The sequence below is a fragment of the Syngnathus acus genome, chromosome 11 (assembly GCF_901709675.1).
Source record: "Syngnathus acus chromosome 11, fSynAcu1.2, whole genome shotgun sequence".
NCBI classification, from domain to species: Eukaryota; Metazoa; Chordata; class Actinopteri; order Syngnathiformes; family Syngnathidae; genus Syngnathus; species Syngnathus acus.
This window is the reverse complement of record NC_051096.1, coordinates 5,851,538-5,870,165: the sequence shown is the minus strand read 5'-3', so window position 1 is coordinate 5,870,165 and position 18,628 is coordinate 5,851,538. Positions and strand designations below refer to the sequence as shown.

The following is an 18,628-nucleotide window of genomic DNA, read 5'->3' as shown; positions in this document are numbered from 1 at the left end:
TCTCTTGTGCGTCGTGCACGCGCAGCCACTTTGACACGCACGGAGGTGGAAGGCTGCCGGCTCTCGTCTGTGGACCCACCGCTTCTGCAGAGGCTCCATCCATCCACCGGCGGCGCGCATTTACTACTACAAGGAGCGTTGCTGACGCGTCAGTATAGTGCGTATGGAATAGTGGACCAGCCACTTGGCACGCGATGGACCCGAACCAAAGCTGTTGAATGACGACAGTGTATTCCGGTCCATTATCCGAAAACAAGGATCAGAGCAGAGTTGAGCGGCGGAACGTGAAAGGAAGAAACCAGCGTGTCGTCTACGGCGGGTATGGCGTGCAATTACGGTGACAGCCGCTTGTGGACCTGGCAAGTCCTTCTCACCATCTCAATGGTTCTAATCCCCCTGTCCGCTCACGGTAAGGACCACCGCATGCATGCATGAAACCGTGTCACACCCAGGCACTTTGTGTCTGTGTGGCATGGAAGCACTCTTGCGTGAATTGCATTGCACCTGCAGCATGGCTTGCATAGGTGGGGGAAAGGGCAAGTATGGCCGCAATGGATGGGAAAAAAAAATCATTTTGCACATTTGACAACTGTGAGGTGTTTAGTAGTTGTTAGGCTGTACGTGCAATTTGCTGTCAAATAAATGAATTCAACATGGTCTCCAAATGATGGCATGATGGGTTCATCCTTAAAATGATGTCATCCACCTGCATACACGTACGGGACTCGGACAAAAGATGTACATGCACCAGCCAAGGCCAATTACTGGTGCAATTTGCATTCCAGCAGGTCCTCATGGAGGCAAGCGACCAGACTCATTTGCATCTCTTGAGACTTTGAGGGGATGCGAGCCAACCATGCATTTGGTTGTAGTAGTGAGGATGAAGGTGTGTGTGTGTGTGGAGGGGGGGGTGTATTAGCTTGCAGCCGCTGCCCAGCAACAGGCGGCTCGTGCACACATACGGGGTCGCAGGGGTTCACAAGCACGAGCACCCACCGTAGCATCCCTACCCCCACCCATTTTTCTGACTGCGCCCCGTCAATGTTAACCCTGCAGCATTATGAGCAAAAAGCACACATAATGTGTGTGGTGTCATATGTTAATACTACATTTCTGGGAAAATGATGAGATGTGGCAGCTGAAAAATTGAAATGATCTTAATGTGAGTGCAACTAGAGTTTAGACCTAGAGGAAAGCGTTTCAATTTAGGTCACATTAAGATCAGGATTTTAAAAGTGGCAAAAATATGACCAGCATCACGCTGGCATGCAAAAGCACGTCATCTTTGATGGTGGCGTTTATGGCAACAATCCACACTAGCATCTTGTGGTTTTTTCTGTGTGCGTGAAGTCGCACTGTGAGGTCCATCTGTCTTTTGTGTCGCTGCAAAGCATGTGAAGTGTCGGGAAAAATACAACATTTCATTTGCATGCAGCATAACAGCTAATTGCTGATGCACCATGTTTGTTTGATTGATTGTGCCTCGACCCGGTGTGCTGTATCGCTAGTCAAACCCGTTACCATGGTGACAATAGAAGGTGAAGACAGAGTGGCAGTTTCAAAGAAAAGCCAACAGCAAAGCAGTGAATTCAATTTGCTCCGTTTAGTTCTCATAGATGGCTAAGACTGCAAGCTGCTAACAGGAGGCGACGTTTGAGACCAGATTGGCAAATACCAGCATGAAAAGAAATAGTTTGAGTCAATTGGAATTGGTTTCGGTGGAACAAGACTTTCATTACTTTTGATTTTTTCCCTCCAGAGCTGAAGTTGGCAGACATCACTTAGATTGAGTCGGGCCAATTGATTAAAAAACAAGAGCAGCAGTAGGAGCACACAGTGGATTCTCTGTTTCCTCTATTGCACTCTTTGCTTCTCTCCTCCTTTTTGCATCTCACCATGGCAACTGCACTGTGTGTGCGCGTGCATGTATTTGTGCGTGCGCGTGAGAGACACACTCATGCTTCCTCGGCCACCGCGAAGGTTTCGTGCCTTCAGGCACGTTCGGAAGGTTTTAACGTCAACGCATTTTTTGTCAGCAGGAATGGATGAGAATAGTTAGATGGTGTGGGAAGATTCAGTGATGGTTCATTTTAAATTGGAATTGTCCATTTGGTGGGATTTGATACAGCTCAGTTGGAAAGGGTACATGGGAATTAAATCTTAAAATAATTTTTAAAAAAAACCTTAACTAAAAAGAAAATACAAAATCAAAGCCCAAAAGTAAAATTCAAAGTTACAGACAAATGCTGGGATAAAACTCAACACCCTAATCTTAAAGTAATAATAAAATTAAAAAAAACATTAACTAGGTACATGGATTTAAAAAAAATACAAAATCAAAGTCCAAAAGTAAAATTCAAAGTTACAAACAAAATACTCTATGACTTGGGAATGTGACAAAAAAAAAAAAAAGATGACACTGGCAACTAGTAAACTAAAGTTCAAACGCAACACTTAAAGATACAAATGGACAGTAGGATAAAAGTCAAAACAAAAAAACATGATATGTGGCAGTATACACAAAGAAATAAGAAGAACAGAGCGAAAGTAGCATGCTTATATACAAGCACCTGTCAAACTAACAAACTACACCTTGGCAGGTCACCTGGTTGAGAGAACTGATTGGTTGATGCAAGGCACCAGGTTCACCTGCACACAATAACATGATGAGACACATGAAAAAAAAAAATGAAAAAAATATGAGAAAACAAAAATGGAATAAAAGCAAATCCACAAAACACAGAACATCTCCTTCAAATAAATTTTAAATTTAAAAATCCGTTTAATTTGATAATTTAACATAATTTAAATCAAAACCCATTCTATAAATATCTAGATATCTCTATCTATGTAAACATGTATAAATAAAAAATAAAAAATAAAAATCTGCCTTTATACAGACAAAAATGGGCATCATTTTCATCTGATATCGTTTCCTGTACGTTGGGCTTTCATTCCCCCCCTGCGGATGTTCTTTATGTGTGTGCCTAAACAAGGCGCCTCCAACCTTCAGTTCTAAATCTTAATCTACGTAATCCTCACCCGAACTTGGTCACCAGAGCACATTAGTCACTCATTCAGTTTGTCTAATCCTGCGTCGTCACACTTTGATTACGCTGCAGTGTCTGACCTCTGAACCTTTAAACGACACGGATTTGCTCAACTTGATCATTTTGGAATAGACTAAATTTGTATCCGTGTGATTTATTTGATGAATATACGGAAATTTATGTGCAGATTCCCGACAGACACTTTACCAGGGGCAGCCTTGAGGCAATTTCTCACTGTTGCAAGCCACGAGATATCTTCCACTTCCTAATTTGTCATTTAACCGACAGGGAGGCACGCAATGGCCCGGCGCCATCATCATCGCAACCAGTCAGCCATCAACCGCGAAGCCTCCAATACCAGAATGGTGCTAAGCGACGACTCGGCGGAGAGGGACCACCTGATAGAAGCGGGGATCCCCGCTTTTTCCAAACATCACCGCTCCCATAAACACGTCCGTCTAGATCCCGATCCGGTCGGGGAGGAGATCACAGCTGGAGGAGCGGGACCGGATCAGCCCGGGAACCCCTTGTCTGATGACATCATCACCGTCGAGTTCCACAGTCCGGCGCCGGAGATTATGCCCTTTGATATTGATCATCACGGGGCCAAACTACCCAAACCCCAAAAGCAAAAAGGAAGCAACCCCACAGCTTGGACGCTCTCGGACTTTTACGACTACCTGTCCCCCGATGACGACCTCTCGGCATCGGCCCCCACCCAAGAACCCGAGCCTTCCCCTTCGCCCCCGGCCGACATGGAGGATGAGAACCCCCTCTTGACTAACGTCCGCCCTGTCGGTGCGAAGCCCGCCGTGGAGAACAAACCCGACTCACCTAGCCAGCCCAAACCGGATCCTGACGAGAACAAGGACTTGAGCTTGGGTGGCGCCATGGGGAGCGACGGGTGCCGGCTGGGCTTCGTGCGTTCGGGACCCGGCATGTGCGTGTCTCAGTGCGACGTGGAACCCAATTTCTGCTTCAATGAAGGCGTGTGCATTGTGGTGGCTGGAGTAGGAGCTTTCTGCAGGTAAAAAAAAATATTTACATGTCATCACTACCGGGTGGAATCTTCGCACACGGTCGCACAACGTGTCACCGAGGCGACAATACGGTGCGAACAAAACCATCTGTGCTGTCTTGCGGGATGCCGACGATTGCTCATTTTGTGTTCGCTGAGTAATCACACTCATAGTTAATATTCCGAGCGTTTTTTTTTTTTTTTTAAATAGTATCGGGTAGTGTGTCTGCAACTGCACAAGGAATCTGTTGACATAGACTGATCCTTTGAGCTCATTAAGGTTTAGGCCACGGCTTTGGCGGACAGACCTCGGGACAGCGTGGGCCTCGCTCATGCTAAAAATATTTTCTGGTTTTGCATCCAGGTGCAACGTGCAGGACTACATCTGGAACAAAGGCACACGTTGCGATTGGGCCATCACAGAGTTCCAGGTGATGAGTGTGGTGGTGGGCGTGGCTTCGGTGGCCCTCCTCCTCCTCTTCATGATTGTGGTGTTCTTCGCCAAGAGGCTGCATCGTCTCAAGAGCGAGAACAGGCGGCTTCGCAAACGCAGGTGTGCTACACGTGGACACTCAAAAAACAAACTAATATTTCACGACCCTCATTTTTGCAAATGACCATAATTGCTCACGTCTGGTTTTCCCCTTCAGTAAGTACCGTCCACAGAGCACGGAGCCACAGACGGACGGCATCTCGGTTTCCACGGCAGCTGACGGCTCGCAGCCAAACGTAAGGAAACTGTGCGACTCTCCGCCGCCCGTGCCCCAAGCTCACACTCACAACCTGGCGTACTATGACAACATTATCTGTCAGGTATGCGCCACCTTTCCTCGTGTTTACTCTCCTCTTCTACTTCTCTCTTTCTATTAACCCATTCTGTTGTATCCTATGCGCTTGCTTGGGTGCGTCCTTCCACGTCTATGCACGCTTGCTGACACCCTTACCAAAGCCTAGCAAAATACCGATTCATCAGAGGTGTTAAATCCAGATCCAGAAAGTAGAAACAATCCTATAGTTTGACTTTAGGTGCTTCTAATTAACCGGCAGGTAATTGATCTAGTTTGTTTACCTGCTGGTGAGGTATATATATCGAAATGGATGTATCTTGATGGCTTTTTGCACTCACTGATTCCTTCAGAGGCCATCATCAACCAGCTTTACTTGGGAATTTAAACCCAGAAACTCTTATAACCACTGCCAGGTAAGGAGAGCGGAATATCGGCGTTGGTTGCAACCCCCCACCCCCCCACCCCCCTCCACCACCCAGCTTCGCTTTGACCTATCCAGCTTTTAAATGCCACATTTTGACTCCCAGTGCAAACCTTCCAGCCCACAACAATATCTTGCATCGATCTTGTTGTCGCTGCAGGAACTAGCTACTTAAATATGCTCCTGACTCGTGGAATGATTAATCACATGCTGCTAGTCTCTCTGCAATCGATTGTTCAGCACAAATACACTGCAAGGTCCCTCGCTCGCTTTACCTTTATAGGTTCCAAGCTAAAGAAAACTCCCCGCTATGGCTTGTGCATGTATCGCTCCTCCAAGCTGCATTCTGCATTGGAATGTTCTCGTCACCTGGAAAGTATGGACATAGGTCACCGCATGTATTCTATAAAAATGATATATTAACTTAAAGGCATTATTCCAATGTACCCAGGTGGGACTTGAACATTTCACGTGACGGGAGAGTACATTTAGAAAGTAGTGTCCGGCCGGCCGCGGCCTCGCTCGACCGATCGATGGCGACCCACTTGGTTCCCGCTGCGATTGTGACCTTCAGCTGTCTGTGACACGGCAATCAATGAACGATCTGAACGAGCTGACACGCGCAGATGCACGCACACTCTAATTTCCACTCGCTGTCGTCGAAAGAGCACAGAAAACAACCTTGTAGGTTGTATTTCAAAAAGAATCAGCGCGTTGACGCTTATATGGTGAATTCTAAATATATTTCGTATAATTGGTCGGGTTAACTGATGTGGACAAATTGTGCCTCGCTGACATTTCAGAGCAGTTAATGATAAGTTCTCGGTTGCTCTAAATGTCAGGTTGAGAGGCTAAAAAGTCCCCGCAGGCAATTGGACTGCACTGCACTAGTTTAAATGCCACAGGTCTGATTTGATTCTTTTCATGTTCCAGTGTGATTAAATAGATAAAAAAAAATTTAACATCACAAAAATATTGCGGTGATCACAGAATTCATGAAAATAATAATGACGGTCAATTTATTCAAATGAAATAAGTCGTTTGATCAAACTAAATAAGCATAAATATTTCATTTCCCTCTGGAATATAAAGGCCAAAAATGACAGTAACACTCCAACGGCAAATTTATATTTACACTATAAATTAAAGGCAGATTTATTTGACTGGATCTCATTAGTTTGTGCAGATGTACCTAATTTACATGCATTATTAACATTTAAATTCATCAAATACAAACATACTCGATATTAATTTGTAAAGTCTACACAGCCTGTTGACATTTGATCAATGTGACATTCGCACAGGGGTGTGTGGACTTTTGATATCTACTGTATATTTGACCCACACCGAAATGCAGCACAAGCCCAACGACTTCCCTTTTTCATTTCGACTTGTGCTAAAAACTAAGTGAACTTCCCAACAGGATGACCCCCAGAAGCACGAGGACCCGACCAAGTCCCCTCCGGCCAAAGAAGAGGGCGCCATGAACATCCTCAACTCTCATTCCCCCAAACACGAGAACAACCGGCCAAACTCGGTGGTCCACGACCACAGCCTCAGCCCCGACAACACCGACGACAACACCGAGGTAAACGTGCTCCACAACAACTTATAAAATAATATATCAATCCGGAGCACCCAAGAGCACATACAGAAGTGAGTTGTTTACATCTAGCGAAGAGCACACGGTGTATCCTTTCCGGTTTCATGAAGCCCCGCCCCCCTATGTCAAACTAAGCACATATTGAAGGATACATGTTTACAAAGCTCCAATGTCAACGCTGATCACATAGTGGCCCGTCTCATTTCTTCCACTTTGAACTAATGACTGACCTTTCCTCGCTTTTGACGCCCCTTGCCTTGGTCTTTGACCAATGAACTCGCCCATCGTTTCCCATTCTGTCCTTCCTCACCTACGTCTTGCCTCGCCTAACTGTCCCCCCCCCCCCCCCTTCGCTCGCATGCATTGGTGTTAATCAAAGTGAAGTGTCTGAAAATAATTGCAAAAAAGTCACAACAATGTGGAAATTAAGTGGATCTGTGCTTGCAACTCTTCACGTTCGACATCGCTAATAAGTGTCTAGGTTACATGACGTCAAAGTATTTGCTTGATATTGGAATCTCTCGATATATATTAAACACGCTGTGTCTTGGTTTTCAATGTGATTTCTAATACTTTTATGTACTTGAAGTTCTTTTGTACTTTTTTGGCTATACATGGAGGATTATAGTTAACAGTTGTGGGAAATAAATCTTTTTTCATTTTATCCAACTTGTCCCTGTGTTTTGCTCTACTTTCCCTGCAATGATTCTCTTTTGTCCGCATGTCTGCTCACAAAGCTAACGGCCGCCCAGCTGCTCCCTTGCTAATAATAACCGAACGCTCCACTGACCCCGCTTTTGTGCTACTAGAGGCTGCTGACACGCACGCAGACATACAAAGTGCCTATTCAGCACCATGGACAGCGCCGCGCTTATTTGCGTCCCATAGGGCCTTGAAATATAAACCCGGTCAATACATTAGGGACACATGCACATTCCAATGGGATCCAATACAAAAGGTGAAAAAAAAATCTGCTTTGGAAATTGAATACAATGGAGGATGGCAAAAACATTTAAATGTATAATAGCATCTGGATGTGCTGACATTTTCCACTAAAAGCTGAATAAAAAAAAATGCATTCATAATGCTTGCATTTATGAAACACACTAAAACCTAATAAAAATGCTTAACATATGCTAACATATTTTAAAAAAACAGTCTAAATCTCAGTTTGGTCTTATTGGTAATGAATAAAAAATAATTTATCAGTATTTAGCCCTTGTTGGATTAAAACCCAACGCGCTGGGTATCAATAAGATAATATAAAGATAGCTCGGCCTTGCTTGGCATCCCTCCCAATGAATTTCCCTGCATCCTTCTCTACTTGCCGTATTTTTATACCAGGATGGAGTGACTATTGGTCTCGAGGTGCTCCTCCCCAAAGATGCCAAGCTGCGCACCGAGAAGAGCTCCCCCCTCCAGTACGACGTCTTCCTCTACAAGATGGCAAACAACGGCGACCCGACGGCGACCAACTCTCATGGCTCCGCCTCCCATCACGCAAACAAATCACCCAAAAGCGCAAAGAGTGCATCCAAATCCCCCAAACGTTCCGAGGATCACCGCGAGCCCCTCTCCGGGCGTCACTCCTCACCCTTCCTGCACCCCTCACCCGGGTCGCCCAGGGGCTACTCCGCCTCCACGCGCCACCAATCTACCCGTCACTCGCACAGAAGTCGGCCTTCCAGTTCTTATTACCCCGAAGTGGAAAGAGAGGACGGACACATCCGTCCGTCTCCTTCCTCGCCTCATCTAACTCAGCCATCCTCTTCGCCGTCCAGGGCCAAGTGCAGCCCGGTCAGCACTCGATCTTTGCCACCACTCTCGTGACGTCTTTTACTCATCCAGTCAAACGCGCAAATATAAAGCCGTTTGAGCATTTATTCGATCCAGCTAAATCCTCTAATGCCAAATGAATCAATAAAATTTAGTAGTGGGATAAAAATGTCTTAAAGACTGTTTTGAGAAAAATTGATTCACAGTCATTTTTTAATTATTTATTTTTGTTTGTATTATTATTATTTTCACTCCATGGAGATATTGCAAGCTTGCTATTGATGGATGGCTAGCTGCCGAATATTGCAGAAGTATTTGTCAAGGTTCACTATCGACGACTTAAGATGGATATTAAGGATATCGAATAAATGCTCAAACGTGTCATGACTAATGTAAACAGTCATTATCCATTAGGACTCTAACCTTCATTAGGCTCATAGAATATAACAATACAGAAATAAGTGGAACTGGGTCAACTATGCACCATCCACCTTAAGTTCACAATTAAATGGAAAAGGATTCAGTACAAGTCATTTTCACCATCTTGTATGAAACTCAGGTCAAAACAGAATAAGCACAAGATGACCCGTGTGAACAAGTTTTCCTAATCTGGTGCCAATGTCAGTACATTTTTATGAAAGTAGTTTTAGTTATATCAATACATCTTTTTTTATTAGTAGTATTTCACGTTTTGGTACATTTGACATGTTTTTGATTTCCCAATAAATAGATATTAAAACCAGGTGATTTGTTTTGTTTCAAATGGGGTGGTACAAAAGGACGCGTTTAAGACAACTCCTCAATAGTTTAAGAGGCTCTGCTGCCACCTTGCGGATATATTATGCATTGCAACAAGATGACATTTTTCCGAAAGCAGCCACATTCTTATATTTTCATTTGATCTGCATGTCTAAACTAAATAAATGCATTCATACTCAAAGCATATTATGTCTACACGATAGAGGCTTAAACAATCAATTAAATTGAATTACAGAGAAGGCCAACGATAGCAAATACATCACAATTTTGCCTTATAATTAGTTCTTTCTTTTAATATGATCGTTTTAAGTATAATCTGACGTCCTTTTATTGTGATATTCCAATTTTAGAAATATAATCTATGCTCCAGTATTTTAATGTTCCTGATTATGGTGATAGTTGTCAAGTATTTAAGATTAAAAAAAATTGAGAACCACCAATTTATTCATTTTTGTTCATTTTTCGTCCAGGTTATAAAATAATATAAGGTTCAGTACAAAGAAATAATAGAACTGCTCAAACTCCTACACAGTCTTGCTGTTCCTGAGCATTTGATAAATTATTCATAATGTCAGGCTTGTGATTAATTCCTCTTTCGTGTTCAGGACGTGAATCCGCCATCTTCGGTCACAGACACGTCAGTTTCTTTGTTCACTTTGAATAAATCATCTCACATATTTGCCAATTCGGCCATATTGACATAGCTGCAGGCCTCATTGAGCCTGCACACTTCTATCCTTTGATTTAGTTGTTGGAGAAGAGCACCCTGCATTCCTAAATGGATCGGGTGAAGGTGATGTTGTCCTTCCTGTCAATCTCTGTCTTTATAAATAGGTTGGCGTCAGCCGAAGTGGACTCTATCGCTTCAAGGGCCTTACATGGCACAAAATATGAACCCTTGTTCTACTCTATAAATAATCCTTTTATGGTTTCTCACACATGCACAATTGGTTTCCCTCAGATAATAAAAATACTTACGCTTCCATAGAGTGACTGGATTGTTTTTTTCCATCGCCTCCTGTGACACGTTACCCTGGACAACCTCTCCGGTCCCCCTTTGCCTGAAAACCAGTGTATGGTTAAGAACCACTAGGTTGCAGTCTTGCACCGCGAGACCTACAAAAAGTCTTGACAGCTTTGAAAGCATTTCAATTCACTCTTTGACCGGCATTGAGATTCTAATTTTGTTGTCCCAATGCGACAACACACAGCTATAATCTTTTTGTATGCTTTATTTTTCTTCTGTCAAGCACAGCAACATTATAAAATATCACGTGGGGGGGAGAAAAAAAGTCAATTCTTTTCTATTCTTTGTGATGTTTCTTTTGTGTGGCCTTTCTATTGAGGTGGGGAAATGTCATGGTGTGAGAGCACAAAAGGAAGTGTGTTCTGTTGTTCAGACACACCAGCTTAAAGGGTCGCTTCACCCAAATGGCCACCCATCGACAGGCTGTCACATTTCATCACTGCGGCCCCTCTAAAATTTGTTTTTCTATTGTTGACATGCGTTTGAATATTATTGATGTTTTCAGCAACACAGAGCACAATTACCGCCATGTTACTTGGCCATTAAATGTCTGAGCGAATAGTCAATTATTAAGACCCCATTACATCAATAGTAGATTTTTTTTTTTAGTTCAAAAGCTGGCATTGAACAGGGGTGTGCAGACTTTTGATATCCACTTTACGTATTATTGATGCAATAGTGACTCCGAACCTATTTAGTAATGCTTCAATTTGAAAATACTGCAAAATGGAAATTGTTTTGCAAAAGTATTTGGACAGGTGAAGAAATAATTGACGTGTCCTAATTCTTTTGTCCCAGTGAAGCTGCTTCATTGAGTGTCAAAGGTCACACAGAGGAAACACAATGTGACCCAGAGAACGTCCTTTTCCATCTGATGTCTCCATTGTGCACCTTTCCGGTCTCCTCCTCTCTCTCCTTCAGCCTTCTTGCTTGGTTTCAGTATTGATTGACTTCAATACCCCGCGGTTACATTCTTGCGGTGAAGATTTCCGGTTGAAAAACCACTGACATTTCCCTTCTAATCACAACACGGCTCATTTAAACACACCCCCTACAAATTAGCGAAAGGTTATATAGTTAGCTTAATGGATGTTATTTGAGACCTTGACAACTGTGAGGCGCTTTTGCACTCCCGATCATCCAAAGCTGAGAAATGGGACACCTTTACTGGAAGTCAAGTGAGGAAGGAAGCATGCGTGACCTTGCTTGAAGAATGTCCTCAATCAGCCTTCAAAGTGCAAAAAAGGAGATGAGGTGAAGAAGTGAGGAGTAAGTAAGAGCTTCTTGCTGTGTTGCCATGGAGATACCTCATAAGTCCTACTTCTAATTGTGATGGAGAGCAAGTGGGATAAGACAGAGAGTGGGCGCTTTCCATAAGGTCACACACATACGTGGAGATGTAGGAACACCCGCTGGGTCTCACCCAGCTGTGCTGCAGGGGGGGAAGGAGCCCAAATTTACAAAGGCGGAAAGGGATGGGACGTCACTCAGAGAGGGGCCAACACACCCGAGGGACGCGGATGTGCATGCAAGGGAGGAGCCGTGCACAGCGAGACCACCGGGAGTAAAGCTTAAAGGCGTGTGGTGATATTCCAACACAGGTGTCACACGTGAGGCCCCGGGGGCCACTTCCTGAAATCATCAGAACCTGTGTGTTGCGTAAGCTAGCCACCAAAGTGCTAGCTGACTGTTTACGAGTCAGTGTGAAATTGCGTGAACAATTCCTTCATTTGAATATTTTCCCGCTACTCAACTGCGGCTGCCTTCGCGACCGCACGTCTGATTGAGGGAGTTAATGTGCTGGAGAAGGCAGCTGTCCCTCAAATAACACACTCAATAATTCATATCACATACACAGGGACTGAATCTCGTGTGTGTCGGTCCAATGGGTGCCGAGCAATCTTTGCTTGCTCAGACATTAAACGTGCGCCCGTGTTGTCTTTGTGCAAGCTCATTACTAACGGAAATCAAACCGCTCGCTTGTTGAGCCAGCGGAAGGCGGGGGCCAGATCCATCATGTCAAAATCCAAAAGCCCCTCGGTCTGAAGTCCAAGTAATTTGCCTCTGAAATGTTTGCATTCGGAGGAAAAAGTACTTAGCAAATTACAAGACATTGATGGACGGGATGGATTGGGAGGGCGAGCGAAAGGAAAGTTTCATTTAAGTGTAATTTAGTTTCAGCTCTTTTACTCTTTTCGTAGTTGGAAAAACAATCAAATAAACCAAGAATTTCATTTGTGCACACTAGAACTAAGAGCATCTTAATTAATGACGATCAATAAGAGTTTGGATTGGCAGACTTCGCTTCGCCTTGGATCTTCAGACATTTCCGATGAATTTACGCACGACAGTTTTGGACGAGTGCATTTTCGATTCCTGGCGCGGAAATAACGATGAGCTTAGGGTGAAAGAACTTGCAACCTCGGCTCTTGTCAAAACATTTCCGGAATGAACTATGACTTCGATTATCTCTCACTGACACCTGGCCTCAAGTGTTGTTCTGGATGAACGGACAAAAACAAGATCTGACAGTGCTCCCCCCCCCGCCCCTCCCAACAGGAGCGTGATTATATGCTGTACCTGTGCAATACAAGCGATCCATGACAGACAAAAGATTGGCTTCAAGCTGTTTCCTGCCTCTTCGGGTTGAAGTTCATCGCAAACTAAACACGAATCAAACAAGAATTGCACAAATTAGTTTCAGCCTTGAATGACAAGGCCGACAAACATGATTAGCAACATGCTACGATAACAATAATGCATTGGATTCATAATCAAAATATATTTGCATATGACCAGTGGAGCAACTCATCTAGACAGATAATCAGTCATGTATTCTTTATCCTCTGTAAAGAGTGTGGCTCGTCTCTATCACAATGTTTAGTATTGAAGCAAAAAAAATAGGCAAAAATTGTTGCTTTCTTTAAATTATTTTAGAATAAAGCCCAGTAGAATGGAGCTACTTTGTTCTTTACATACCGTTTGATACAAGTGTAGTCAAAAACAAATTAAGAGGATTACTTTTGTCATTAATAATATTGCCATGAATAGAGTGCAAGTGTTTGAGCATAATTTAGAAGCCATGGTTCTCATTTGATGGGTCCCCACAGTGCAAGGGAGGAAGTACCAGGGTCGCAGCAGGACGGTTTCTCATTTTAATACTGCTGAACACAAACACACCTAAGCACCGGTCGCCTCCTGCTGCAACATAAATGTCCTCGTTTATCCTCTTAAGCACAAATGTCAAACCTTTGTCAGCCTCCGCCCCTCCCCATGGCTCACCTTTGGCCTTTCTGTTTATAACTCTTTTGTGCTGACTTCCATGGCTTATACACAGTCGTACCGTTTTCTTCCTGTCCGCATTTGCTTCACTCGGCTCTCTGTAAAAGAGAACAAGTAATGCCCTAGCCCCATTTGTCAATGCTTGCACCTTTGCTGCTATTATGCTCCTCTCTTCTTTTCTTTTCTCTCTCGCTGCGAAGGGGATCCTCTCGTGACATCACTTCTAGTTGCCATGGTTTCACAGGAAAACTCCAAGAGCTTTAACCGAGTTACACTTTATTGGAGGCTTACAATTTCATTAAGGGGCGTGCGTGTGTAGTCAGGTGAGCGATAATGATTCCTCGGTGTGAATGAACATGTCCTCGTCGTAGAGGTCTTCGGGAAGGTCGCCTTCCTCCTCCATGAAGAAGGTAGGGAAAGGAGGGCTGCGCAAAGTGGACAACCTGGTGGGCAGATTTGAATCCCTCACCTGGAACAGAACACACAGGCACATCAGAATTGGGATTCATACATATTTCTGATCATTTGTGCAACTCCATTTGTGTTATCTCAGATTTCTCCCAAACTGCGAGTGGGTGTGAATTCTATCCCTGCTGTGATAAATGTAGGTTGCAAAAAAATGGAAAAGCACAGGGGGAAAAATGTCCTCGGGTAACAGTTGCAATTTTAATTTTAAAACAACATGCCAGAGACACGAGTGCCCAACGGAATATCAAATGTTATTAAACTGCACATGGACCCCATTGGGATAATGTAATCTGAAGTGTGTCCAGGTGGAGGTGGGTGCGTACGCGCGCTTTAGAAGACGGAGCGAGGTGAAAAGCTAAGCGCATTTGTATTCATTATTGCTTGTCCGCAAAACAAATAATAGGCTGTGCACGCACAAGCGTGATGAGCCCAGCCCGCCGAGTATGGAGATGGATGGTGTGGATATCACTAAGATCATTAAAGTGCCCCCCCTGCTACCCACACACGCGCGTACAATGCTGATATAGCACAGTGTCAATGAGGATGCATCACAGTGCCTCACAGGTGACATGCACTTTTAACAGGTGCAAGGTCACCCGTCGCTGTGCGGCGGTCGACCACTGTTTTCAAAGTTCGCTTTAAAGACGTGATTATTTTTTACCTTCAGTAAGCAGTTCCTGTGGCCAGGGACGGAGCCGTTAACATACAGCACATTGTGCTTGGTATTGACTCTCCATATCTGGAAGGGGGTGTCATGGGGGTAGGGGGCGGACAAATGAGAAAGTTATTGCACTGAAATTGCCATCACGGGTGCTCAAGGTCGAAGCAGCCCTTATTTTTATTTATTTCGTGCGTGTGAGCGTGTGTGTTCACCTTCAGTCCAGAAGCTGTGATGTAAATGTTGCCCATTCTCCCTGGCATCTTTTTCCCCTTAAAAACCTTGGCTGGATCCTGAGAGCAGATCCATGTGCATATTAACGGATTACAAAAGCCCAACTGTTTATTTTCAGGGTGGTGTTTGGGTGTGTGGTTGCGTGTGTCTTACTCCTCCGGGTCCGGAAGCTCCAGGTCTGCGATGTGTTTTTGTTTGTCCGTGGCTTGCTGGCTGACCTTTGAATCCCCAACGCTTCATCACTCCCTGAAAGCCTTTACCAATACTACACACAAGCACACACACACTTATATTGGGTACACACACACTGCTGCATTAATTACACCCGTGAAGTTTAAAAAAATAAAACGTTTTGGAATGCCTCTCAATAAAGTTTCATGAATGGAAATGCCGTGAATCCATTCCAGCCGTCACACCAAGAAAAACAAACATTGTTGTAATGTGCATTTGATTGAGGAAATGTAGCCCCCATGATATTGTACTGTATAAAATTGTGCTGCTGTGCCCACTTTGGCCACCTGAGGGCAGTATAAGCGAGACAGCACTGTTCCTTGAACCGCTTATAAGAATGGCCAATATTTGTTGTTCTTTGCAGAGGATAAAGAATACAAGACTGCAAATACTGTTATAGTTCCTTTTGACATGTGTTGCCATGGATACAGCATTGCAACAGAGAAGCCTTGCGGACTGAATGGCCAAACTTTGACAGTTCAAATGGGAAATTTGTATTCTACAACACTGCCAAGTCGATTTGAATTGGATTAATTGTTCAGCCCTACTTGTGGGCCAAGTGTGATGCACAAACGTGTGACTTCCCAGCAGCCATGAATGCAGAATAAGATGCGTGGGTGCAAGAAGCCAAGGAGGAAAGTTCAGAACTTACGATTTGGCTGTGACATCCACGTATTGGCCTGGACGGAAATGTGCAGCGTACAGAGGAGTGCCTGGCCACACAAATACACACACACACACACACACACACACAGAGGCGTTACTGGAAAGGAGCAGTGCAATTAAAACGGCAGTAAGAAATTGGATGCGCATACCAGGTTTAATGATAGCGTTGTCTGAGACTTTAAAGGTGGTGATTTTCTGCTTTGGAGGCACTCCCGCATTCATGAACATCTCCACTCGCTTTTCAGATCTCTGTCAGTCAGGTGGATGGAAAGGCGCAGAAAAAAGGGAATATTAAGACAGCCAAAGAGAGGTGGGTGGAATAAAGCAATGAAGAAGAACCAGCAGTGAGCGGCAGTCAGATGCTGGCATTTGAAATCTGACAGCGGGCCTGTTAGGACCGTGCGGGAGCCAAGTTGCGCGCACGCACACACACACACACTTGGCAACGTGTCTGACATTTGCTCACGTTCTCCTCAGCCCCCTCCCGTCGCTCCAAAACGCTCTCTCCCCTTCTGTTGCCTGAGAATCAGCCTGCCAACTACGTTTCACTCCGACAAACTCGGCCTCCGACTTCAGCGCGAGAAGAATTCAAAACCCGGTTGACGACGAGACGTCAAACAACAAGGCATCCGTGAAGGAGCGACTTTAAACACCATAATGTTTCCTCGGGGGAGGGGGGGGGGAGCGGCGAGGTCAATAAATTGCTGTCACTGCTTGGCGTTGCTCTAATAAGTGGCTCTGAGTCACCTTCAAGTTTATTAGGATGGTCAAAGGCAGCATCCAGATGAATGGTGGCTGTCAACGTTGGTGAGACAAAGGGGCTGTGAAATCTATTGTGCTTCAATTACTTTTAGACACTCGAGATGATACACTGGGTAGGAAGGCACGCACACAAACAAATAAACACACACGCACATCCATCCAGACGCAGGGGATGACGATGATTCTCTGACTGCAGTGGCAGTGTCAGAAGAAAATACAGGGTGAGTCACAATAGGAGCTACAATCTTGTTTTATTTCCGTGCATTTTTATTATAACAAAAAATTCTTACTTGGAATGGCGATACATTTTTGCCTCCTACAATCAGAGCAGCGGTGTTTCCGTCATATTCTTCTTTAGGTATGTGCTGTATCACATGGCAATCCTGAACCTGAAGAAGGAAAAGACATTTACAATACAACACAACAGGTGTTGGTTGAATAATAGCGGCTGAGCAACCCCAAAATACCTGCAGCATCGTGACGACATGCCTTTCTCCAGTTTTTGTCCACAGAGGAGCCATCCCCAATTTCACAGCTACCAGCCCAACTCTTCGACTCCCTAAAAAAACAGATACAAAAAAAAAGACACACATAAAAAACACATAAAAGGAAACTAGATGTTTTTTTATTTTTAAATCAAGACACTCACCTTCTGTCCATTCATGTCGCTGCCAAGGCTCATCTTTTAGTGGGTTGAGCTTGTCTGCAGTCTGTTGTCTGAATTCCTTGGCTGCTTCCCTCCTTAAGTACTGTTGGTTCTCTTCTGTGAGGTGCTCGTCACTCCATGTTGCCGACCTCAAAGTTCTGACACAAGTTACCGATTGAATGGAGCTAGACCAGAAGACATAGTTAGTTATATATGTTTCAAAACATGACCCCCTCAATTACTGTTATCGAATTTATAAACTCGGAATAAAGCAGTGTAGTTCGACACTGATGCAAAATAAAACTGCAATAAAACGCTGCTTATCTGGTAATTACAGGCAAATAAGTACGACAACATTCAACATAATGAGCAGTGCTAGTCACTAATCACAAGTCAATAAATAGAAAGTAAAGCAGTTAGCATTAGCCACCTTTCAGTTGCTGCTCGGAGAGCAATCAGACGAGTACCCCTCTGAAGAAAGCGGCAACCCCACACCGCCATGTGGTTATGTTCTTTGTAATATAAATATGTATAAAAAATAGAAAAAGAAACGTTCACAATTTAACTAGTTAGTTCTGTAAGCATGCATTCACATGTCGCCAATGTTGTCTTTTTCCAAATGTCACCCCGTATATTTCCGGTACTTGAGTAGGAAATTCCCCTGTGCAACGCTTCCCTGGCAAAGGTTCCACCCAAGGAAACTACTCTTCCGAAAAAGAATAACTATAAAAATAATATTAAATTTAATAAAGCCATTCTTTCGGCTTTTATTATATATATTTTTATTTTATGTCGAGTGTGTTACATTGCTCAGGTTATTATTATTATTATTATTATTATTATTATTATTATTATTATTATTATTATTATTATTATTGCATAGAATTACATCGTGTTGTTTTGTGAAACAGCTTTAGCTGTCAGGTGACCTTGTTTACATTACAGGTCATTCTTGTCTTAACCCACATAAAGTATCAATCTTAAAACTCATATGACTTTGTACAATAACGTCTCAAGGTCATGTATAGTGTGTCTTGGGTTTTGAGGTTGTCATTTAAGAAAAATGTGTTGAGTATACTGAGAGTATTGACTGACCCAATTGTAGGTGAGACCCTTTTCTTGCTCTGTTTCCAATAATAAAGAGAGTGAAATGATTCCATCCATTTTTCACAGTGAGAGAGGGATAGAGAGTTGCAACAAGCCCAAATGTCCATGGACCATTGCTGTTTGTGTATCCAA

General features: G+C 43.8%; 2 protein-coding genes and 1 long non-coding RNA gene across 7 annotated transcripts; 1 reads left to right on the top strand and 2 right to left on the bottom strand.

Moving 5' to 3' along the window:
* Positions 1-294: 294 nt before the first annotated feature.
* On the top strand, positions 295-9,392 carry cspg5b (chondroitin sulfate proteoglycan 5b). 4 transcript variants are annotated; one of them, XM_037263330.1, is made up of 6 exons: positions 295-409; positions 3,339-4,077; positions 4,433-4,621; positions 4,719-4,797; positions 6,701-6,865; positions 8,225-9,392. In XM_037263330.1, the coding sequence occupies exons 1-6, from the start codon at positions 322-324 to the stop codon at positions 8,708-8,710; spliced, it is 1,746 nt and encodes a 581-aa protein (XP_037119225.1). In that variant the 5' UTR covers positions 295-321; the 3' UTR covers positions 8,711-9,392. The 4 variants fall into 4 exon arrangements, with proteins under 4 accessions (XP_037119225.1, XP_037119224.1, XP_037119226.1 ...); XM_037263329.1 differs by having other exon boundaries at positions 4,719-4,881; XM_037263331.1 differs by lacking the exon at positions 8,225-9,392 and having other exon boundaries at positions 4,719-4,881; positions 6,701-7,544.
* LOC119129951 lies at positions 1,452-6,198 on the bottom strand. Its single transcript, XR_005099320.1, has 4 exons — positions 5,764-6,198; positions 5,553-5,646; positions 3,885-4,071; positions 1,452-2,649 (listed from the first exon to the last, which is right to left on the bottom strand). It is a non-coding gene; the product is annotated as an uncharacterized LOC119129951 (long non-coding RNA).
* Positions 9,393-13,983: 4,591 nt separating the features above from the next.
* mrpl3 (mitochondrial ribosomal protein L3) lies at positions 13,984-18,039 on the bottom strand. 2 transcript variants are annotated; one of them, XM_037263344.1, is made up of 10 exons: positions 17,820-18,039; positions 17,393-17,574; positions 17,211-17,302; positions 17,034-17,132; positions 16,131-16,230; positions 15,968-16,028; positions 15,238-15,349; positions 15,066-15,143; positions 14,854-14,931; positions 13,984-14,193 (listed from the first exon to the last, which is right to left on the bottom strand). In XM_037263344.1, exons 1-10 carry the CDS (start codon positions 17,888-17,890, stop codon positions 14,044-14,046), a joined length of 1,023 nt encoding a protein of 340 aa, XP_037119239.1. In that variant the 5' UTR covers positions 17,891-18,039; the 3' UTR covers positions 13,984-14,043. The 2 variants fall into 2 exon arrangements, with proteins under 2 accessions (XP_037119239.1, XP_037119240.1); XM_037263345.1 differs by having other exon boundaries at positions 17,393-17,547.
* Between the last annotated feature and the right edge of the window lie 589 nt (positions 18,040-18,628).